Source organism: Pleurodeles waltl, chromosome 5 (genome assembly GCF_031143425.1).
Source record: "Pleurodeles waltl isolate 20211129_DDA chromosome 5, aPleWal1.hap1.20221129, whole genome shotgun sequence".
Taxonomy (NCBI): Eukaryota; Metazoa; Chordata; class Amphibia; order Caudata; family Salamandridae; genus Pleurodeles; species Pleurodeles waltl.
The window spans coordinates 1151488167-1151506474 of record NC_090444.1 but is presented as its reverse complement, the minus strand read 5'-3'; the positions used below and the strand labels follow the sequence as shown (position 1 = coordinate 1151506474).

General features: G+C 39.5%; 1 protein-coding gene across 1 annotated transcript in view; it reads left to right on the top strand.

The window, feature by feature from the left end:
• The window catches only part of MAN1A1 (mannosidase alpha class 1A member 1), a 417034-nt gene extending 408426 nt beyond the window's left edge, over positions 1-8608 (top strand). Inside the window, exon 12 of the mRNA XM_069235393.1 lies at positions 8065-8608. Within this exon, the coding sequence (XP_069091494.1) occupies positions 8065-8188 (124 nt within the window). The 3' untranslated portion in view covers positions 8189-8608. The remainder of the gene's footprint in view (positions 1-8064) is intronic.
• Positions 8609-18308: the final 9700 nt, after the last annotated feature.

Below are 18308 nucleotides of genomic sequence, written 5' to 3'. Positions count from 1 at the left end.
TCTCAGGACTTTAATATAGTCCATTCACTGCAGGTCCCAAATATCCATACAGTCTGGCCACTTTTTCACACCTCACAAAAAAAAAAACACAGATATGGGATGATAATAAAAATGCTCATCCAAACAAATCTCCCCTCATCTCTCTCTCCCTCCAGCCATGCTTGCTCTGGACCACAATAATACACAAAATCTCAGATTGGTCAACCCAGTTCAGGAACCCGCAAAGCAGACTACATCATGTTAAATACCATAAAGGGACATGCAGAAGCTAAGCTACCGGAATGCTGAAAATCACAAAAGTGCTTGAGTCTCTTATCTTATCATCATCCACAACCCTGCTTCACGCCAAGTCCTATAACACAATAACTTCACCTCAGTGGTCATCACACATTGCTTGGAAACACTTCCCACATAGGTTCGAAACAATTCAACGTTCTTCAAACCATACACAGTGCTACTCATGTTGGCAAGTGCTTCAGCTCCCACATGGCGGCAGTAAGCTCTATATAAGTACTGCAATACATTAAGCTCATGAGCCATGGTGCTTGTGCTACGTGTGTCAATCTCAATCCGTTGTCATGAAAAGCTACAACTGCTTCGAGATCTCCTCATTCAGCAACAAGGTCAGCTGCCCAACCTCAATATTAGGGCACAGAATCTTACAGTTTGACACTTGAAGTCTTTGAACTTGGCTACCTACAGCTTCCTGAAGATTGCATGCAAATTAAAATAAGTCAGAAAGCTGCTACATGTGCGTTTGGCCATTATCATAATATATGCTGTGGCATCTGAAAGTGGTTTGTAAAGATTAAGACCTCATTGGCTGTGTAGCGACTAAAACAATTAATGATTAGTCTTCTTTTCCATAATGTTACACCAAGCCACTTACATGCACAAAATGGTACATCAGTCCAGCATCTAAATCCCAGTTTTAAAAGCCTTGTGGAATGCCTCAAGAAGGTTATTGCACCTTGCACATGTCCAGTCCCTTCATAGGACCTTACCATTGTCCTTACTTAACTTATGGGGCCTTCCTTTGAGCCACTCTTGTCCACTGCAGTTCATGTCCTGGAGAATGACGTTCCTAATTGCTGTCATTTCCTGCTGCTGGGTAAGTGAACTACAAGTTTTAACAGGCGAGCAGCCATTCATCCAAGTGCACAAATATCAGGTAGCCCTTACAACTCACCCTTTTTTCTGTCAAGTCGTCTCTGCTTTCCACGTCAAACTACTGATTTACCCTCGTTCTTTGCCACTACCAAAGTCTATTGTAGAAGGATGGGGCTCTAAACACTCTGTTAATAAATGAATGACATTTAACGTATGATTACTTAGAGCCAATACAAGTAAAATTAACACATCAAAGCTCCACTTAGGTGGAATGACAATCACGAGTTAAGAGTATGGCATCTTAAAATCTCAGATAGAAAGATATTTGGCTAATACAATCATTATTTTATACCATTTCACTTAATTTGACAAATAATACATAAAAGGTAAAATTTATAAACTATACCCGTGAGTTCAAAATTATTCAAATGATCAAACTGATTAAAAAATAGTTCATTGGTGGGATAGAGTTTGAACCCTTTACTATTATGCTCTGGTCTAATGGCTGCCGAGATGCTGGTCATGGTCCGGTTGTACGATCAATGTGCCCGGCAGTTTGTCCTTTACTTCACCATGTCTGACAGTTTCCAGCCAAAATAGGAGGTTTTGGGCCTCTAGGACAGTTAGTACGCCGTGTTGTAAAACAAATTAGCGTCCGGAATTTACAACAGGCACTGTAAAATGCTGGACAGCAACATAGCCCGTGGGCCAACGATGCCTTTTTATAATCAGTCTGCAAGCCGCCGTTCAGATCTCTTTCTGGGGGAGGCACCCACAATATTAGTTTTAAACAGTTTTTCCAGTGCTTGTTTTAGGTGCTGGCGATTTGGCTGAATGTGTAAGATGGTTTGATGGCTGAATAGTTGTTTGGGCTGTAAGCCCAATTCTCTACAGCTAATTTAAAGCTTCTCCACTGCCGTTTGTAAATGCCTGTGCCACGGATTGCCTTTGGTTGTAAAGATTATGCTTAGGACCTTCTTTGTTGTGTTTTCAGGGCAGCTGCTGTCAGATAGAAATATTGTCAGTATGTCCAAACACCCACATTTTTAGCACACAAGATCAAATTCTAGTCGGATTAGTATACTCAGTGTGTAGGTAGGCAGTTAGAAAAAACACTTTAAGCATGTACATTGAAGCTTGTCCATTTCGGCCGTCAACATGCCCGGAAAATGTTTGCTATGGATAGTTGATTGAGGGCTTGAATTTTGCTTTGAGTACCCTCCTATTGGTCGTGGTTGTCCGGCTATTCAGAGTTAAATGTTAAACGCCTTTATGCACTAAATTGACTATTCTGAATGCTTTATGGAAACCAAGCCTTACTTTATTGTTTTTGACCATTCCCACCTGGAAAATCCAGTCTCCAGAGCAAGCCTTGCTAAATGGATTAGTACATTTATTCAAGTTTGTTATTCAAAAGCCAAATGTCCCTACAGACCAAGGTCTATGGCACATTCAACTCCTCATAAAGGGTCCATTGTTGCTTACCTAGGCAACATCCCACTTGCATACATCCTAAAACTATCATTGTGTACTAACCATATGTTCACAAGCCATATGTTCACTTAGCATTACTTTGTGGACGTTCATGCCTGACAAGAAGTACACGCCGGGCAAACTGCACTTAAAACATTGCTCTAAAAATGTATCCACTGTACCTTGCATGCCTTCACTATAGGGACCTGGATACTGCTTTATAGTCTGTGCACAGAATGTGGCCTACAGCAGCACATGCTGCAAACTGAGAATCTTGCTTACCTGTAATAATTTTAGTTTGAAGCTTGTAGCTGCACATGCGCATTGCCACCTTCCCAGATGCGAGTTCACGGTATAACAATTTACAATCACTATTTTTCGAAATTCCGTTTTCTCTACACTGCACATATAGTTTTCTGCTTCTCTGCACCTACTTACCTACAAGAAAACAACTCAATCTAAGGTGAAGTCAGTGTCCTGTGTACTTTGGGTTTCAGAGGAAGTATTTCAGTGAAGGCATCATAGTTCACCTTGTAACTGACACCTCTTCTTAGATTAAAAACAAGCTGCAGTGTCGGGGCCCAGCACTTTATAGAAGAATTGTGCACAACAGGCAAATGTACAATACCTCAAACCAATTATTTCAGATAAGTAACTTTTTCTGTGCTTGACTATGCAACTTTGATTTAACTTTATTCAAACTTTGACCTACTGCACAAGAACCAGAAAAGGAACCAAGACTTAGTTGAAGGGTTTAGTGTGGCATACTAAAACGCTACATTTTGGCTTGAAAGTGGTCATCTCTCTATGATACCTCTGGGACATCTTGTCAGACTTTATCTTGATCAGGACTAGTCAGGTACTACAGTACTGAACGCTTATAGGATAACGCATTCACATTGTTTTCTAAGAGTGATGTTTAGCTGTGACTTTACCTTGAACAGGATGAGTCAGGTACTACAGCACTGACCTCTTATAGGATAACACTTTCACATTGTTTTCTAAGAGTGTTGTTTATCTGTTCGAACCACTGAACAGTATCTCAAATCCCATATAGCAGTAGACTGTTCGTTGTTAAACGTTAGATTTTGTAGCTTCCCTTCAGCAGTTAAGGCTAGACATTTGAGACTGCCAGTCTATCTGTTTTTACTAACCGGTCACTTTACAATATTTATTGAAGTTTTTTATTTTTAAGTAATGACCTTGACTTGTCATTGAGAATTGCAATGGTAGATAATACATCACTCAACCTTCACACCAGCAGGAAGCACAGGAATTTCTGGGGGTGAGGTCGGAGGAACAATTTCTGTCTCACACTGGAAACCTATTATTCTCATCATTGATATACATTTTGTCTAAACTTTGGTGGTATAGATGGCTCCTACGGTTTAAGCATCTGAGATGATTGAACTTTTCCTGTTTTAAGCACTTCTTTCTCCCTTCAGTAACTTGAGCATGAATTTAAGTATTTGGTGGCCTTTCTTAAATAACAAACATACCAGTGTGACCCTTTTTGGAGGACTGGCAATTAGCCAGTATTTTATAACAAAGTTCTTTTAACTCTTCACAATATGTCCACGCTCACGTTTACAAATTGGGTAGCCCCTCAAGTGAATAAAATGCATTTTTTATGATCCCTCCTGTGGATGCCAACTTATGTGGGGATTAACTCAGGTAAGGCCTATGCTAATCCATCAGAGGGCTGATACGGCAATTTAAAGCTTGGTGCAATGGAATGGATGACAATACATTGGTCATTCACCTGCCCTTCGCCTCTGCATCCCCAACTTTTATTTCCAGATCTCTTTGAGAGGTGGCATTGTCTCAGCTGACTCTGCTGTCCACACCTCTATCTCTGGTAGCCTACCCATCAAGACGCTTCCAGGGTCAATTTGTCTGGAAGGCCCATCTTAACTATCATAGGCATTGGAAATAATTATTGATTGCACCAAACTGCATGCCCGGCAATTTTTATTTTATTTATTTTATTTTTTGGTTGGGAATTATATTTCTGGTGTTTGTGAATTAGTTCATTTTCAGTAATAGGAAATTTTTATGGAAAATACCCAAATGTGTAAATAACAAGCCAAGATTCATCTGTCACAACAGTACGTGGACTCTGTGACTTGAAAGTTCATGACCTGACCAAAGCAACTGAAGGTGTAATATGGAATAGACGGTTCTAGAATAAGTAACATTGGATCCAAAATCAATAGTGTTAGACGTCTCGGTCTTAGTGTGGTCTTCCCCCAAACTTTTTGCCCTCTTCCTCCATTTTTGGTGGTCTTGTTTATGTTGGCCCTAGGACTCTGTGCACTTTACCACTGTTAACCAGTTTTAAAATGCTTGTGCTCCCTTCTTTTAAACATGGTAACATTGGCTTAAACCTAATTGGCACATTTAATATACTTTTAGGTCCCTGGTAAAGTGATACCACATGTACCCAGGGCCTGTAAATTAAGTGCAATTAGTGTGGGGTCTGCAGCACTTATTGTGCCACCCACTTAAGTAGCCCTTTTAAACACATCTCAGGCCTGCTGTTGTAGCCGGTGAGTGCATTTTTAAAATGCCATTTGGACCTGGCAAAATAAACCTTTTCCAAGCCTAAACCTTACTTTTTAAATACATTTGTCACCCCTAGAGTAGTCCCTCCACATCCCCGAGGGCAGGGTGCAGTGTATTTAAAAAGTTGAACATGTACTTCTGAGTTTTAGGTGTCCTGCTAGTGGAAAAACTCCTGAGTTTATCTACTATTGTGAGGCCTATCTGTCCCCAGGATAGCATTTAGCTGCCTTATTACATTTAATAAGTGCTAACGTTTGATTAAGAACTGGCTAACATTTAGTGTTTTGTATCTGGGACACTGTAATTAAAAAATATTTTTAATGTTGAAGTGGGATTTTAAGTTACAGTTTAGAAAGTGCCACTTTGGGAATGTTGCATTTTACTGCCCTATTTGGTGCCTGCAGCCTGTTCCTGGGTCACATAACTGTGTGTAGTTGACAATTGGACTTTGTTTATTCCTCCCAGACCGCCATGCAATTTAGGAATGAAGTGTACCTGGATGGGCCATCAACTGGCAGGATGGGGGTGGGGAGCTGGGCATAGCCCCATTTACAACTGCATAGTTTGTGCCCTGTCTTCACACAAAGGACTTGTCACCACTGCATTGTTCGTGCAGCCATCTTGGAGCCAGGCAGGTGAGACAGGATACTTCAAGGACTACAAAGGGGATTCTCTAGAAACTTCTCCCTCTTCAAAGAAGAGACCATATATAAATATTGGATCTTCAGACAGAAATAGTGGACCCTGGGACCTAACTCTTCAGCATACTCCTAGATCTGTGGATACGTCAGGACAACTGCTGTGCTGCTCTGCTGCCAGAAGGTTTTCCCCTCTGCTGATCTGCTGCTCTGCTTGCTGAGAAGAAAGACTGGACTGCACCCTTCATCCCAGGCTTAAGTGACTCTATAGGTCAGTCAGTTGCCCTCCTGTTTTGATCTACAGGGACATAACCAGCTCAAAAGGCCTGCTGCAACTGCCCAGGTGACTTGGACCTGCCTAAACCCTGGTGGTTTATGCTCAAGTGAGGTCCTGATCACAAAGTGGTGCCCCTTAGGTCCTGGACCATTGGTGTGGCCTTCGTTGAGTTTTCTTGTAGTTTTGGGCTCTTCACAAAAGGGCTCCTTCACAGCAAGATCTTGCCTCCCTCCAACGCGGAGCTTTGGTGAACAAGACGCTTAGCACCACAGCAACTGCCATCGACGCCTGGTACTGCAAGATGTGCACTTTGCACTACAACATCAATAGCTCACGGTGACCACCAGTACAAAGCTCCAGCATGACCACCTGTGATGCCTGACTAGATCCTCATCCTACAGCCACGACCATCTGCAATGTCTGGCCTTCTCTTCACACTACTTCAACAACTATCCACAACATGTGACCCTGTTCCTTGCAGCCCCTTCAACTTCAAGCCAAAGTCTATACACTGGACTTGGAAGGTAACTCTCTTAGCAGGAGTAACTTAGGCCGTGTATCCAGCCTGCGCTCCATCGCAGTCAGCCTGAACTTGTGACTTTCACCTTGTCTTGACTGACCAGATAGCCATAAGTGGAGCTTTGTGCATTTAGGCGCTTTACTTACCTGAAATCTTACAAATTGCATATTCCTGGTTCTACTGATTAGGTTTTTGTAGTTTTGGTGTCATTTTATTTATAAAAAATAAATTCACTCTGTTTTTCTAAAATGGTGTGGGATTTTTGTTTGTGTGCTGCATAAACACTTAAATACTGCCTTTAAGTTAAGCCTGACTACTTTTGTGCTAACCACTAGAGGGTTAAGCCCTGATTAATTTGGTGTTTGCTTGTGTTTCAGAGTAACAGAGGTTGTAGTTTGAGCTTGAGTAGGGTAACATCCCTACTCAACCAGTAACCTAATTTCCAATAATTACGATACAGATAGACATGTTTGTTTTATAAGGTGGTTGGGAGCTTGTAAATTGAGCTCAGTAAGGGAAACATGCAGTGATTTCAAAGTGCCATAAAGGTTGACAGCAGCCAACAAATTCTGTTCACCATGTACCCTTCCCTATAAAGGCATTGGGGGGCATTAGTATTCTTACTCAAATCATTGATCATTCAGTTACGTTGGTGTCAGCCTGCAAAGGTAGAGTAAGGTGATTTTTGTTTTTTCAATAATTATGAGCATATTTACAACAGAACATTGATTTGACAGCTCCCATAACACTAATGATTGAGATATAATGTACATTTTTAATTGAATCTCCATGCAGAAAGAATTATCATAAAAGGGTGATGTTTTATAAATGGAATTTGTAGTGGGTGAATGTTTGCTTTCACAATCCGTGAGAAGATTTTTGTAACTTCCATGCTCACTTTACTTTTGAACACTCACTTTCTATTCATTATAGTCATTATTTTTCTAAATCAGTAGTCAGGATTGAGAAAAGATTTAAATTATGTATTTTGCAAAGTTTCCTTTAACATAATTCCTCACTTTTTCTACTCCTTATATCTGCCTTTGAATAGTTTCCGATTTTGTTTTCTATGTGGTACCTCATTGTGCATCTCAGAAAAAATTTAATGTAGCCTCGCATGAGGCAATGTTATAAAATGTATTAATATATAGAGACAAGCACACTTGTAACCTGCCGTTGTGTAGATTTTTTCATTTAATTTCCTTTTTTATCACCACTGGCACAGGTGGTATTAATTTTTTATCCTAAATAGATCTGTCCTTTCATTAGTTGAAGGGATGCACCAACTACATGCCAAATCACCATTTATTCAAAGATACAAGTGTTTAGTTGCCCTGAAAAAACATCCTTTTAATACCTTGCTATGCAGGGCTTGAAAACAGAAACCGCCTACTTTGTACTTTTTCACAACACTGTCAATTTTTGGCACAGGCTGTTTGTTAGTGCTATTCTAATATATCCTTTCTTTTGTTTTGTTCCAGGTACTTGTACCTGCTCTTTTCGGATGACGACCTTCTTCCACTGGAGCATTGGATCTTTAACACGGAAGCGCACCCTTTACCCGTAATCTACAAAAACAGCAAAATGAAAGAGCAGTCCAAATGAGAGGACGATTCACGTCATTCCTTTAAGATTTATTTCTAGTATCTGACCACATGATTCAGTTTATGGCATTTCGTAGTTATTCTTAATTTCTAGACCAACTGTTTTGCAGTCTATTACATTTAATTCCTAAATGTTTTTGAATTACATAAATTATTTTCATATGTCTTAACTTTTCTGTTATTTCATCTCACCAACTGAGCCACATTTATTTAGAAAGCAGACCTTTCAATATTTTTTAGGCTGCTGTGCCTCCTTTGCCAAATTGTCTAGCTCGGTGGCACATTATTAAAGCTCTCATATTGTGTTTTTGTCAGACTGCAAAGAAATCCTTCTCCTCCATGAGGAGATGTCTGCTTTAAGCTGTAATATTTTGCCATGTTGCAAAAAGCCATAATAAATTTAGTATAAAGATTTTCTTTACTTTACAGTGTGATGTTATGCTGGTTTGTCCGTAGCTCATCAGAGACAAACTGTACAACTGTGACAGCCTTTTTTGTATGCGGGTTTAGCAATCTTCCTCTTAAATGTCTCATAAAGATTCATTAGTCATGAAGGAAGCATAGGAATACTTCTTTATTGGACTACATCCACATCATTTATAGCTTTAGTTTCAAGTAGCGTTACACTTCCAAAATTAATATATTTTAGTGGTGAAACCTAATTTGGAAAAACTAATTTTGCGTAAAGTTTGTACTGTGTGTGCTGATGAATTGTAGTTCCTTCCCTTCCAAGAATAGCCAAGTTCCACAGACAATCTAATGTGTGCAAATATAAATTAATGGCTTAGTATTGTTAAAGAACTGCATAATATTGAAAAGGGAATTTTATCTGTGTCTTTCCAAACCATGTTGAACGTATTATCAGTCTAAAATGTTTTTAGACTTCGGGGTTGGTGTGTGACACGCAGGTATTTGATACATTTTTTTTTTTTTTTAAAGAAGTTTTGTTTGATGGCTTGTTTGAAATCTTTAAATTGAATTATTTCAGCATCGCCTCTTGCTATATAATGTTGACAGGGCCAAAATTAACGCAGACGGAGAGAGACCAAAATTACTTTAGTTTTTTTGTAGTAAGTTGCATCAGTTGAGTGCTGCTAAGTCAGTGTAATTATAATGAAGGTAGTATCGCCGCCAGGCCTGACAAACTGAACTTCTAAGTAAGATGTTCAAGCGCCTGCGGACTTTCCTCCAATTGTAGAACATCGCCAGAAGTTCACTGAGCAGAAAGACTAACAAAATGTTTTCTTGTGGTCCATGTCCTCCAACATTTTTGGATATATTTCACTTAAATCACTTCTCTCTTTCCAAATATGAGGTTGATGGGCTCGGCTTGTCAATTACTCCCCAGGAAAGGATTTCAAATATACACATTAAACTTTATGGACCACTTTGACAAGCTAGAGTTAGATGAATTTCACATCCTGCCATTCGCTTTGTATCCAAAGTCCTGTGTGTGGCGTGTGTTGCCCTAAATCTCACTTTTACTGGATTTTAAAGTAGAGGCATATTTTATCCCACTCATAAATAGCTGTGAAAATGGAAGGAAATTTCAGAAAAATATGAAATTGGTCAGCACTGCAACAACTATAATTGGCTCATTTGCAATAATGTAGTGTTTCAGCCTTGAGTGCACATAGTGTGGAAATATGCAATATGATGAAGCAGTGCTAGTGACTATATATCTGCAAGTGACTGGATGAGTAACTACACATGCGATATGTAGGCCTACTGCACTCATTTTGTATATGATCTGTTGTTTGCCAAAGATGCAATCCTCCTTTGTTAGATCCCTCTCCTCCTCTTGGTGAGCTCTTCCAGCTCCCAGTCATGAGAAAATGGTAATTTGTGAAGACTAAGCTATCAAAGTTAATGTGCTTTATTTTTGCCCGAAGAAACAACCTTATTGTATAAAAACGTAAACGGCAGTGTTTTCCACTCATGGCAAATATTTCAGATGGTGTTTATTTTCAACTGCATGCTTAAACATTGTGGTGTTAGATTCTGACTCCTCAGACAGAACATTTAAATGATTAGGCTTTTAGGATTTACATTTTAGTGGTTTGCTTTTTTTCAAATTGCTTTTTCTTTATTCCCAGTAATAGCGGAGGAAGAGTTGAAAAGAGTAAAGCACCACTAATAATTATATACATACTCAAATGTGATAGTAAAAAAATTGTTAGTAAGGGAAAATTCCAACTGACCTTACATGTGGTATCCTGTTTGATGGTTAGTGTCTAATACGCATGCCAACACAGCAACTATGAGCACTATCTAATATAATGAATGTTATAGTACATAACCTTCTCCTGCTCAGGAGATAATTACACAAGTCTTATTTGAAGAATTAAGGTAAAATCATGATAAAAGTTACCAGCATGTAATGTTTTAAAGTACAGTGCATAATTCTCACTAATTTGAGAAAACATTGCATGAATATTTGAAGGATCAATACAAACTCTTTAAAAGGGCAACTTCGTTGGTAGCAGCAGTCTTATTAAATTATTTCATGTTGACAAATCGAAAACGTCATACCTATTGACATTAAGTTGCATTCCTAGAAAGGGTTTGTGTTTAAATATGTAGTTTTTCTCGTCTGTGCTGCTATACAGTACTATAAAGGATTGGAAGGCAACTTAATTCAGGTAGCTGCGTTATCACATCCTGAAATATCGGCATGTAAGAAACTGGAACAAAAGCATAACAAGATATTTTTAAGTTAGGAATGTTCTCATCAAACGGAACCCGAATTAAAACAAATACATCTCAAGGAGGGAAAGGGCTTCCTGTGAAATATTTAAATGAGAATGCCTGACCCCATTATCAAGAGGACTTCATGAAGCACACCGTCCAATTCTGTATTTCTCGTGTTTCATTGGGATACTACTGTTTTGTTGTTTTTTTTAATTTATTTTAAAAAGTTTACCAGATTAAGCATCTCATTAGGGCCCGTATCAGATGCAAAACAGAGCAGTAAATATATTTTTCACAAAGTTTTTTTATATAGCATATCATGTCCATGTACTAACGCTGTAACTCCATGAGTTGTTACATGAGCTCCAGACAATAGGGGTGTATGTCACCGCTGCTCTGCAATAGTTGTTGGTGTGGACTCCACCGCATACACTTACTCATGAATTTGCTGCCTTAGTGCATGCTCTGTGTACATTACAGTTTCCTGAAATAACAGGAATACATCTTATATGTGCCAGTATAAGGTGAAGTACACGTCCATGTTATTGCACATAGTCTTTAACAGACACTAAATTGTGTAAGTCCTTTCAGCCATACAAGACCCAGTCACTTGTGTCTTTGAATGTGTATTTGTGCATGCTGGTCAAAAGCATATTAGTGGCCATTACATTGTGGTTTCCTTCTAACACCTCTACCGATTAGAGCGCTTAGTGTGGGTCATTGTTAAAATTACCGGCTGCAGAATAATCGGATACATTGCTTAATCTTCAGAGTTATGGCGCAACACTAGCTGGCATTTAATGACAAAGACCCCAACTTCTGGTTTTGGGCGGTGGGGGGGTCGTCGTTTAATTGTTCCTGATACAACTTAACGAATGAGGGATTCATGAACATATTAAACTGCATATTTCAGATGTCCACTTCACTTCTGCTAATTGGATCTTCTTTATTTACATGCAGGTTTTGTGGTTTGTAACTGTTTAGTAAATTGAATTTTGAAGCACTGTGTACAGCTGTAAGTTCTGATATTGAAAGAATGGCCATAAGACTAATAATATCTTTTGCCCCCTCACGTGTTTAACTGTTTTAATAGAATGTCACACAATATTATAGCAGATATCAATTTCACCCTTATTTGCATTGATTTTATTGAATTAACACAATCAGCATGTTTTGTTTAGCGTACCCACTTAAAGCCACTGTTAACTCCCCTTCATACAGTCGTCTGTGCATCTTGTCGATCAGCTTCCAACAGAACTCATGTGTTCAGATCTTCAGAATTTTTTCTGTGACTTCTAGAAGTGCTTTCAATATATATTGTAATACATTCGACCCAACCCATAGCTACTTTGAAGGCTAGTATTGTGATGTTTCTGCTGTCCACTTAGCAGTGTTACAGTATCAAGTCTCACACAATGATTCATTTTTCCAGTAATCTTAGCAGGGCACTTTGCTTTGTAGCATGTTGTTGTCAGATAGGTATGACTTTTTTCTATTATATGTTTAAGTGAAAACATTACCAAATTGCATTTAACTGGGTAAGCACTTGCTCAAACCTAAAAAACAATTTGGATGAAATTAGTGACTGCTCTGGCTTTGTGTGCCATATTGTTGTGACCTACAATGCAAAAATTATAAAAAATAATAATTGGTGTTGTCTATCCAAACAGGCAGTAAATTGCAGATTGGATACTCTGCAGATCTCCAAGATCCTACATTTGGCGCATAATTTATAATAAAAAATGCGACTACCAATTGAAGTAGCTAATTCCTATGTAAGTGTAACCTTGAGTTTAAATTCATAAACTAATTGAGCCATCTTTGACAGGTTGGCATGCTAATGTCTAGTTACAAAGAATGACATTTCTCCTTCCCACTTTCAAACTTTATGAACACGAACTAGTTTCAATTGGCGCCTTAAGCCTTTTTTCATGAATAAATGGCATTGTAATACACGCACAGCCGCAAGTCCCTCCCCTTTGCCGCCTAACTTCCCCCTCCTCCCTGTTCCATGAACTGAAACTCTCTCAAGAGGCCATTGGGCTTTACTTCATTTGCTCTTCCTCAAGCAGTTGAGGAAAAGCATCAATAACTAATGGGACCCTCCCCAAGTCCATCCTAATGTAATATCGTCCTCTTTTCTCAAGTGCCTTTTTTGGAGCACTACAGTTTGTAGGTGTTTAGTCTATAGAAGGGGTAAATTCTGTTAGTTTTTTTATTGCACTAATAATACCTCTCACATTCCTTGTATTTCATGCCGTTTATTGAGGCGCCATATCCTGAACTTGGCCTCCGTTTCTCACTCTGAAACGTGCAAGATTCTTAGCTCCCCAAAAAGAAGTTGGTTAATCCGTGCTTCTCCAGCTGCAAAGACATCGAGGAGGCTTAAAAAAATAAGTTTAATGTGAGTCCTACGTATTCTCCAGAGCTCAATACACTTATAGCATCTTTATGACCAGGGTTAATAATGCAATATTTTTTATTAAATAGTGTAGCCTTTCATATTTAGAGAGAGTGGAGTTCTAAACATGAAGCACCGACTACATTTGTATGCGTGGTTGGATGTGGAGAGCACAAACACTAAAATACTCAGCAGGTTATTTGATGTAAGTTATGTACAAACTGCACTAGATGGTACCTTTGATTTGCTGGTGTAAATAGACAAAAAGATTGTGCAACATACACAGGTTTGCTATGGACATCTGATCAAGTCTGAACGTTGTGTCATTAAAACATCCAGAAACATATAATGTGTGGTGAAGGATAGCGTTTGAGTTAAGTTGCTTTCTGTTTTCAAAATGTAAATTAAAATGCGTTATATATTACGTGAATGATCTTAAGTTATATATTTTTGCTGTGTAAGAAAATGCAGTTCAATTTACATTTAATACATTTTGGGAAGTGAATAGGTTTAACAGCACTTAAATATCATGTAATCAATTATTCCTTTTTCATGCACATTATGTGAAGTAAAAATTGCATCAACATTTGTTTAGTGTATTCCAGTGTCGCACTGAATTTATGTTGTATTTTTCTTGATTTCTATGCATTTTTACATATTCCTGATCTTTTCCACCTTTATAAAAATCTCTAAAATTAGGGTTTATGTAATAGATAAAGATGCACAATTTATAAGAGCTATATTTGTAAAAAATAAATTCTCTATTGTGAATAAAGTCTTTTAATATAACTTGATTCTTCTTACCTATCTTCTGTTTTAATAAGCTAAAAAATGATGACCCCCTTTATGGCACTCCAGGACTTGTTGAGTAATTCCGATTGTGACACTGCTCTTTGGTGTGTTTTTTTCTTTGCAGGATTCAGAGTAAGATTAATTGGCTCGTTTTCAAGAGCAGATAGCCAGTTCTCTCACCTTAAATTGAGCTCTCTTAATGCTCACAGACCTGTGTTGTTTTATTGCCCAGAATAAATGAGTCAGATTATTAGTTCGGTCCCCATTCCCAGCTTTCAGATACAATTCAATTCCTGTTGTATCACGATAAACCACTTTCTTTCAGTTTAGAATCTGAACTTGGAAGTTAGGTGGAGGCTGTTCTGTGTTCATCGGTGTTTGACTGTTCGGGATTGCCACTTTATAGTAAGTTTACTTGATTCTGTTCGATACAAAACTATTAGAGGATCTACTGAAGAAATGATTCGGGTTAATATTTAGAAATGTTGAGCCCTTGCACTGCTTGTGGCATGATGCTAGTGACCAGTTATTTTAACTCCTAGGTTACATTTATCACAAACGTATTCCTTCATAACAACAGCATCCTAAATCAGCAGATACTGCGAATTCATAGGAGACAAAGCAGCCAAAAAGAGCAAAAACATGATTTCTCATATAGTTGTGTTTTTGGCACTGACTGGAAGGCAGGTTCTAGACTAGAAATTCTTACTCACATGACTCACTTTTTGTGACTGACACAGCAATGTAGAGATCTATTTGAGTCCAGGAATAAGCTGAAATGGGGAGCACTCTATATCGCAAACCAGAATAATTGGTACATTGTCTCCAGTGCTGGTGTTCTCAAGCGTGGGATGAGGCTTACTGTATTGAATTATTTATTAGCAATTTTATATACACGGACAGGAACCATTGGAGGATGGAACATTTTACATAGGAATGGTTTCATACAAAGAGCGAGAATTATAGAATAATCTAACGTATTGTACAGTATATAATACTACAACATAAAAAAATGAAATGTATAAACATGATGCATAGGATGAATCGAATATGCAGTCAATAGCAGCCCATAGGAATAATCATTTGCAAAAACAATATATCCAGAAGGACAGCAAAGAACGAAGGTTCACCTTACAGATGCAAGTGGCACTGAAATAGCAATGTTTTTTTTTTAAATTATAAAACCTTCAAGTGTGTGGAATTCTATCTGCCAATGCCCAGAGCATATTCTTGGTGGTCAATGACAGCAAGTCTTCATTTTTTATTTGTCCCCTACACAGGGAGCGTTGACCTCCTGCAGCATAGACCATTTGGCAGCATGTTTACAGTCTTTAAGTATGGTTGTGAGGGAAAAACATAATTTGGTGAATATACAAGATATGCACCATATGTATAGGATGTTCAAAATTGTATAAATATCGGTCATTAATGGAAAGCCTTTACTAAAAGGGCGAAAAGTCTAATGAAGTACATTGAGCTCTAAGCTGAGCTTGCACTACTGATAGTTATAATAATATTAAACTGTGTGCACATTTGTAGAATGTAACAATGCTGTGGCTATTTAAAATGAGCCCAGAATGCTTTTATTTTATGAAGTAGAATGGAAACAAGGCTGGTGATTTTTATTTTGAAATCAATCTGTATAAAAATATTTGATGTGGGTAAACATCAGCTAAGGCTGCAGACAGTGTTGCTAAACTCTGATATTTTGTTTTCAAATAAAATATACCCCAAAAATATTTGCAACATGGCAAAAATGGGCGGGAGGTACTGACGGTTTCGTTGAACTGCTGTTCAACTTTTAAGGGCTACATTAAATAACATTTCTTTACGCATTAGTTAAGAAAACGTATTTGGTGCCTCCCAGTATTGGAAAAAAATAAAAGGTTTTGTGAAACTATGTGAGATGTATTTAAAAAAAGAGGCTATTTTCTTGTTCAAAACTGCAAATGCAGGTCTTTGCGCTTGCATAAATACAGGCATAAGACGTTCAGAAATTCACATGAGTTTACAGAGGTAGTTGTGGAATACTAAGTTAAAAGCAGATTACTCTGGCAGATTCTGAAGCGATAATTTTAAGATCTGGACCAGGTTCCCCCCAGACCTTTGTTCACTGAGTATTTTTTATTTGGGCTGCCCCATCTATTGATGTCCTAGTTAACACTTCATTTAATTTGTCATTGGAGGCGAGAGTGGTCGCTTGGCTTGGAAAAAGGTGTTGGTATATTAAAATATCTAACTTAGACCCATTTCCTTACTTCCAGCAATCTGGAAATTGCTGGAAAAATTGGTCAATAGTCCGATCACAAGATTTATTAAAAACACGAGTCCTTCACCCTTCCCCAGTCAGGCTTCTGTATGGAAGTACCCCTTTTATAGGTCATGAAATCCATCACAATCCACCTTGACCATGGGGGATAAAAAGCAGTGGTCATGCTGATTGATCTCAGCTGCGTTTGATACGGTATCCCATGAGATTCTCCATGAGAGACTGGAAAAAGTGGGAATTGTGGGTTAACCATGACTGGCTTACATCTTTCGTATCAAACCGTGTACAACCAATATGTCAACCACCTTTCACCGCTAGCTACAGGGATTTGAGATCATGAAAGAGGAGCTTTGGAGATTTAATATTGTGTCCTATGCAGACAACACACAATTGATGGTAGTTTTTCAACAACTAGATGACACCATGGTTCTCAACTTTCAAGTGTTAGCTCACTGCTGTTTCAAGCTAGATGATAGCAGCTGTCTCAAGTTGAATTCAACAATATTTCTCAATTGGATCAATGAAAGATTATGGCCTGTTTTGGGGGAATCTCCGATTCCAATACCAGTGGCCAGATTTAACAAGGACCTATCAATCTGATACAGACTTCTAGTTGCAGATTCCTTACCTTTGAATTTCCCCCCATGCGTCAGACTGGATCCGGAGATGGCATTACTCTTGCGCGCCTTCAGGTGGTGGCGGTAGACTCCATATTCATCATAGTCGCTGTGAGGATGTTGGGGTCGTACATGGGCACTGCCTCGGCACAGTGAAGTCTGTGCTTTTCTTTCCTCGCCATGTGCTGATACAGGAGGAGCTACCCTGGTCATTTTTTGACCAATTTCGAATCCTTTTGTCGAGTTTTTGGTGACTTTTTGTGCATCGAGGGTGTCCCTAAAGACCGGGTTCAAACTGTGCAAGGACTGTCACTGCATGATGTTGGTGACTGATCAGCACTGGGTCTGTTTATGGTGTTTGGAGCGTGACCACAACCTGAGGTTCATGGCAGCCCAGTGCTCGACTCTGCATCTCTCCCATTTTTGCTCAAACGGATGGCCTCTAGACCGCTCGCGAAGTCACCACCACTCATCTTCAGTCTTTGAGTCACTTGAGTAAGAAGTCGAAGAAGGCTAGGTGTTCTTTGACTTGACCCCATCGCTCAGCTGATGCGATGTGGGAGGTGCGTCTGCTCCAGGCCTCTGTCCGAGGAGCTTACTTCTGTGTCTGCTCCACGCCTCCGAGTTTCCGGGAGTCAGTGCAACTCCTGCCCAACTCAAGGAGTTCTGTGAGCTAATGCATCTCATATTTAGGCAGTCCGACCTCCCTGTGGTGCCGTCTGACCGTCCACTCCCCCAGGTAAGGAATCAAAGAGACTGGACCAACTTGGAAAGAAGATGTTTCCTTCCTCCATTCTGACATTGCGGTCAGTGAACACCTCTGGCCTTTTGGGCCTCTATTCTCATTCATGATGGGATGGAGTTGCACAAGTCTTTCCGCAGATCCCGGAGGAGGCTCGGGCTATCATCTCTCAAGCAGTTGTTGATGGGAGAGAGACAGTGAAGTTCGCTGTGGACATGACCGACTCTGGTTAGATCTGTTGCTTCGACAGTGGCCTTGAGGGGCCACGCTTGGTTGAGGACATCTGGGTTTTAGGGGGATCTCCAACAATCCCTTATGGACATGCCCTTTGGCACCCGTCTCTTCGGGGACAAGGCGGACCTGGTGCCTGAGAGGTTCAAGGAATCCCGGGCTGCGGCTCAGTCCCTTGACCTTTCGGCAACCCCTCGCCCACAACAGTCCACCTTTCGTGGCCATGGAAGGGACTTGCTGTCACATCCCCTTCCCAACTACTGTGACACTCATGCTCCTCAGCCCCAGCATGGCTAGGGACCTGGAATCTCACAGGTTCGTGGGACAGGGAACCAGCGGTCTGCCCAGTCCACCCCCACTCCTGCTGCAGCCTCCAAG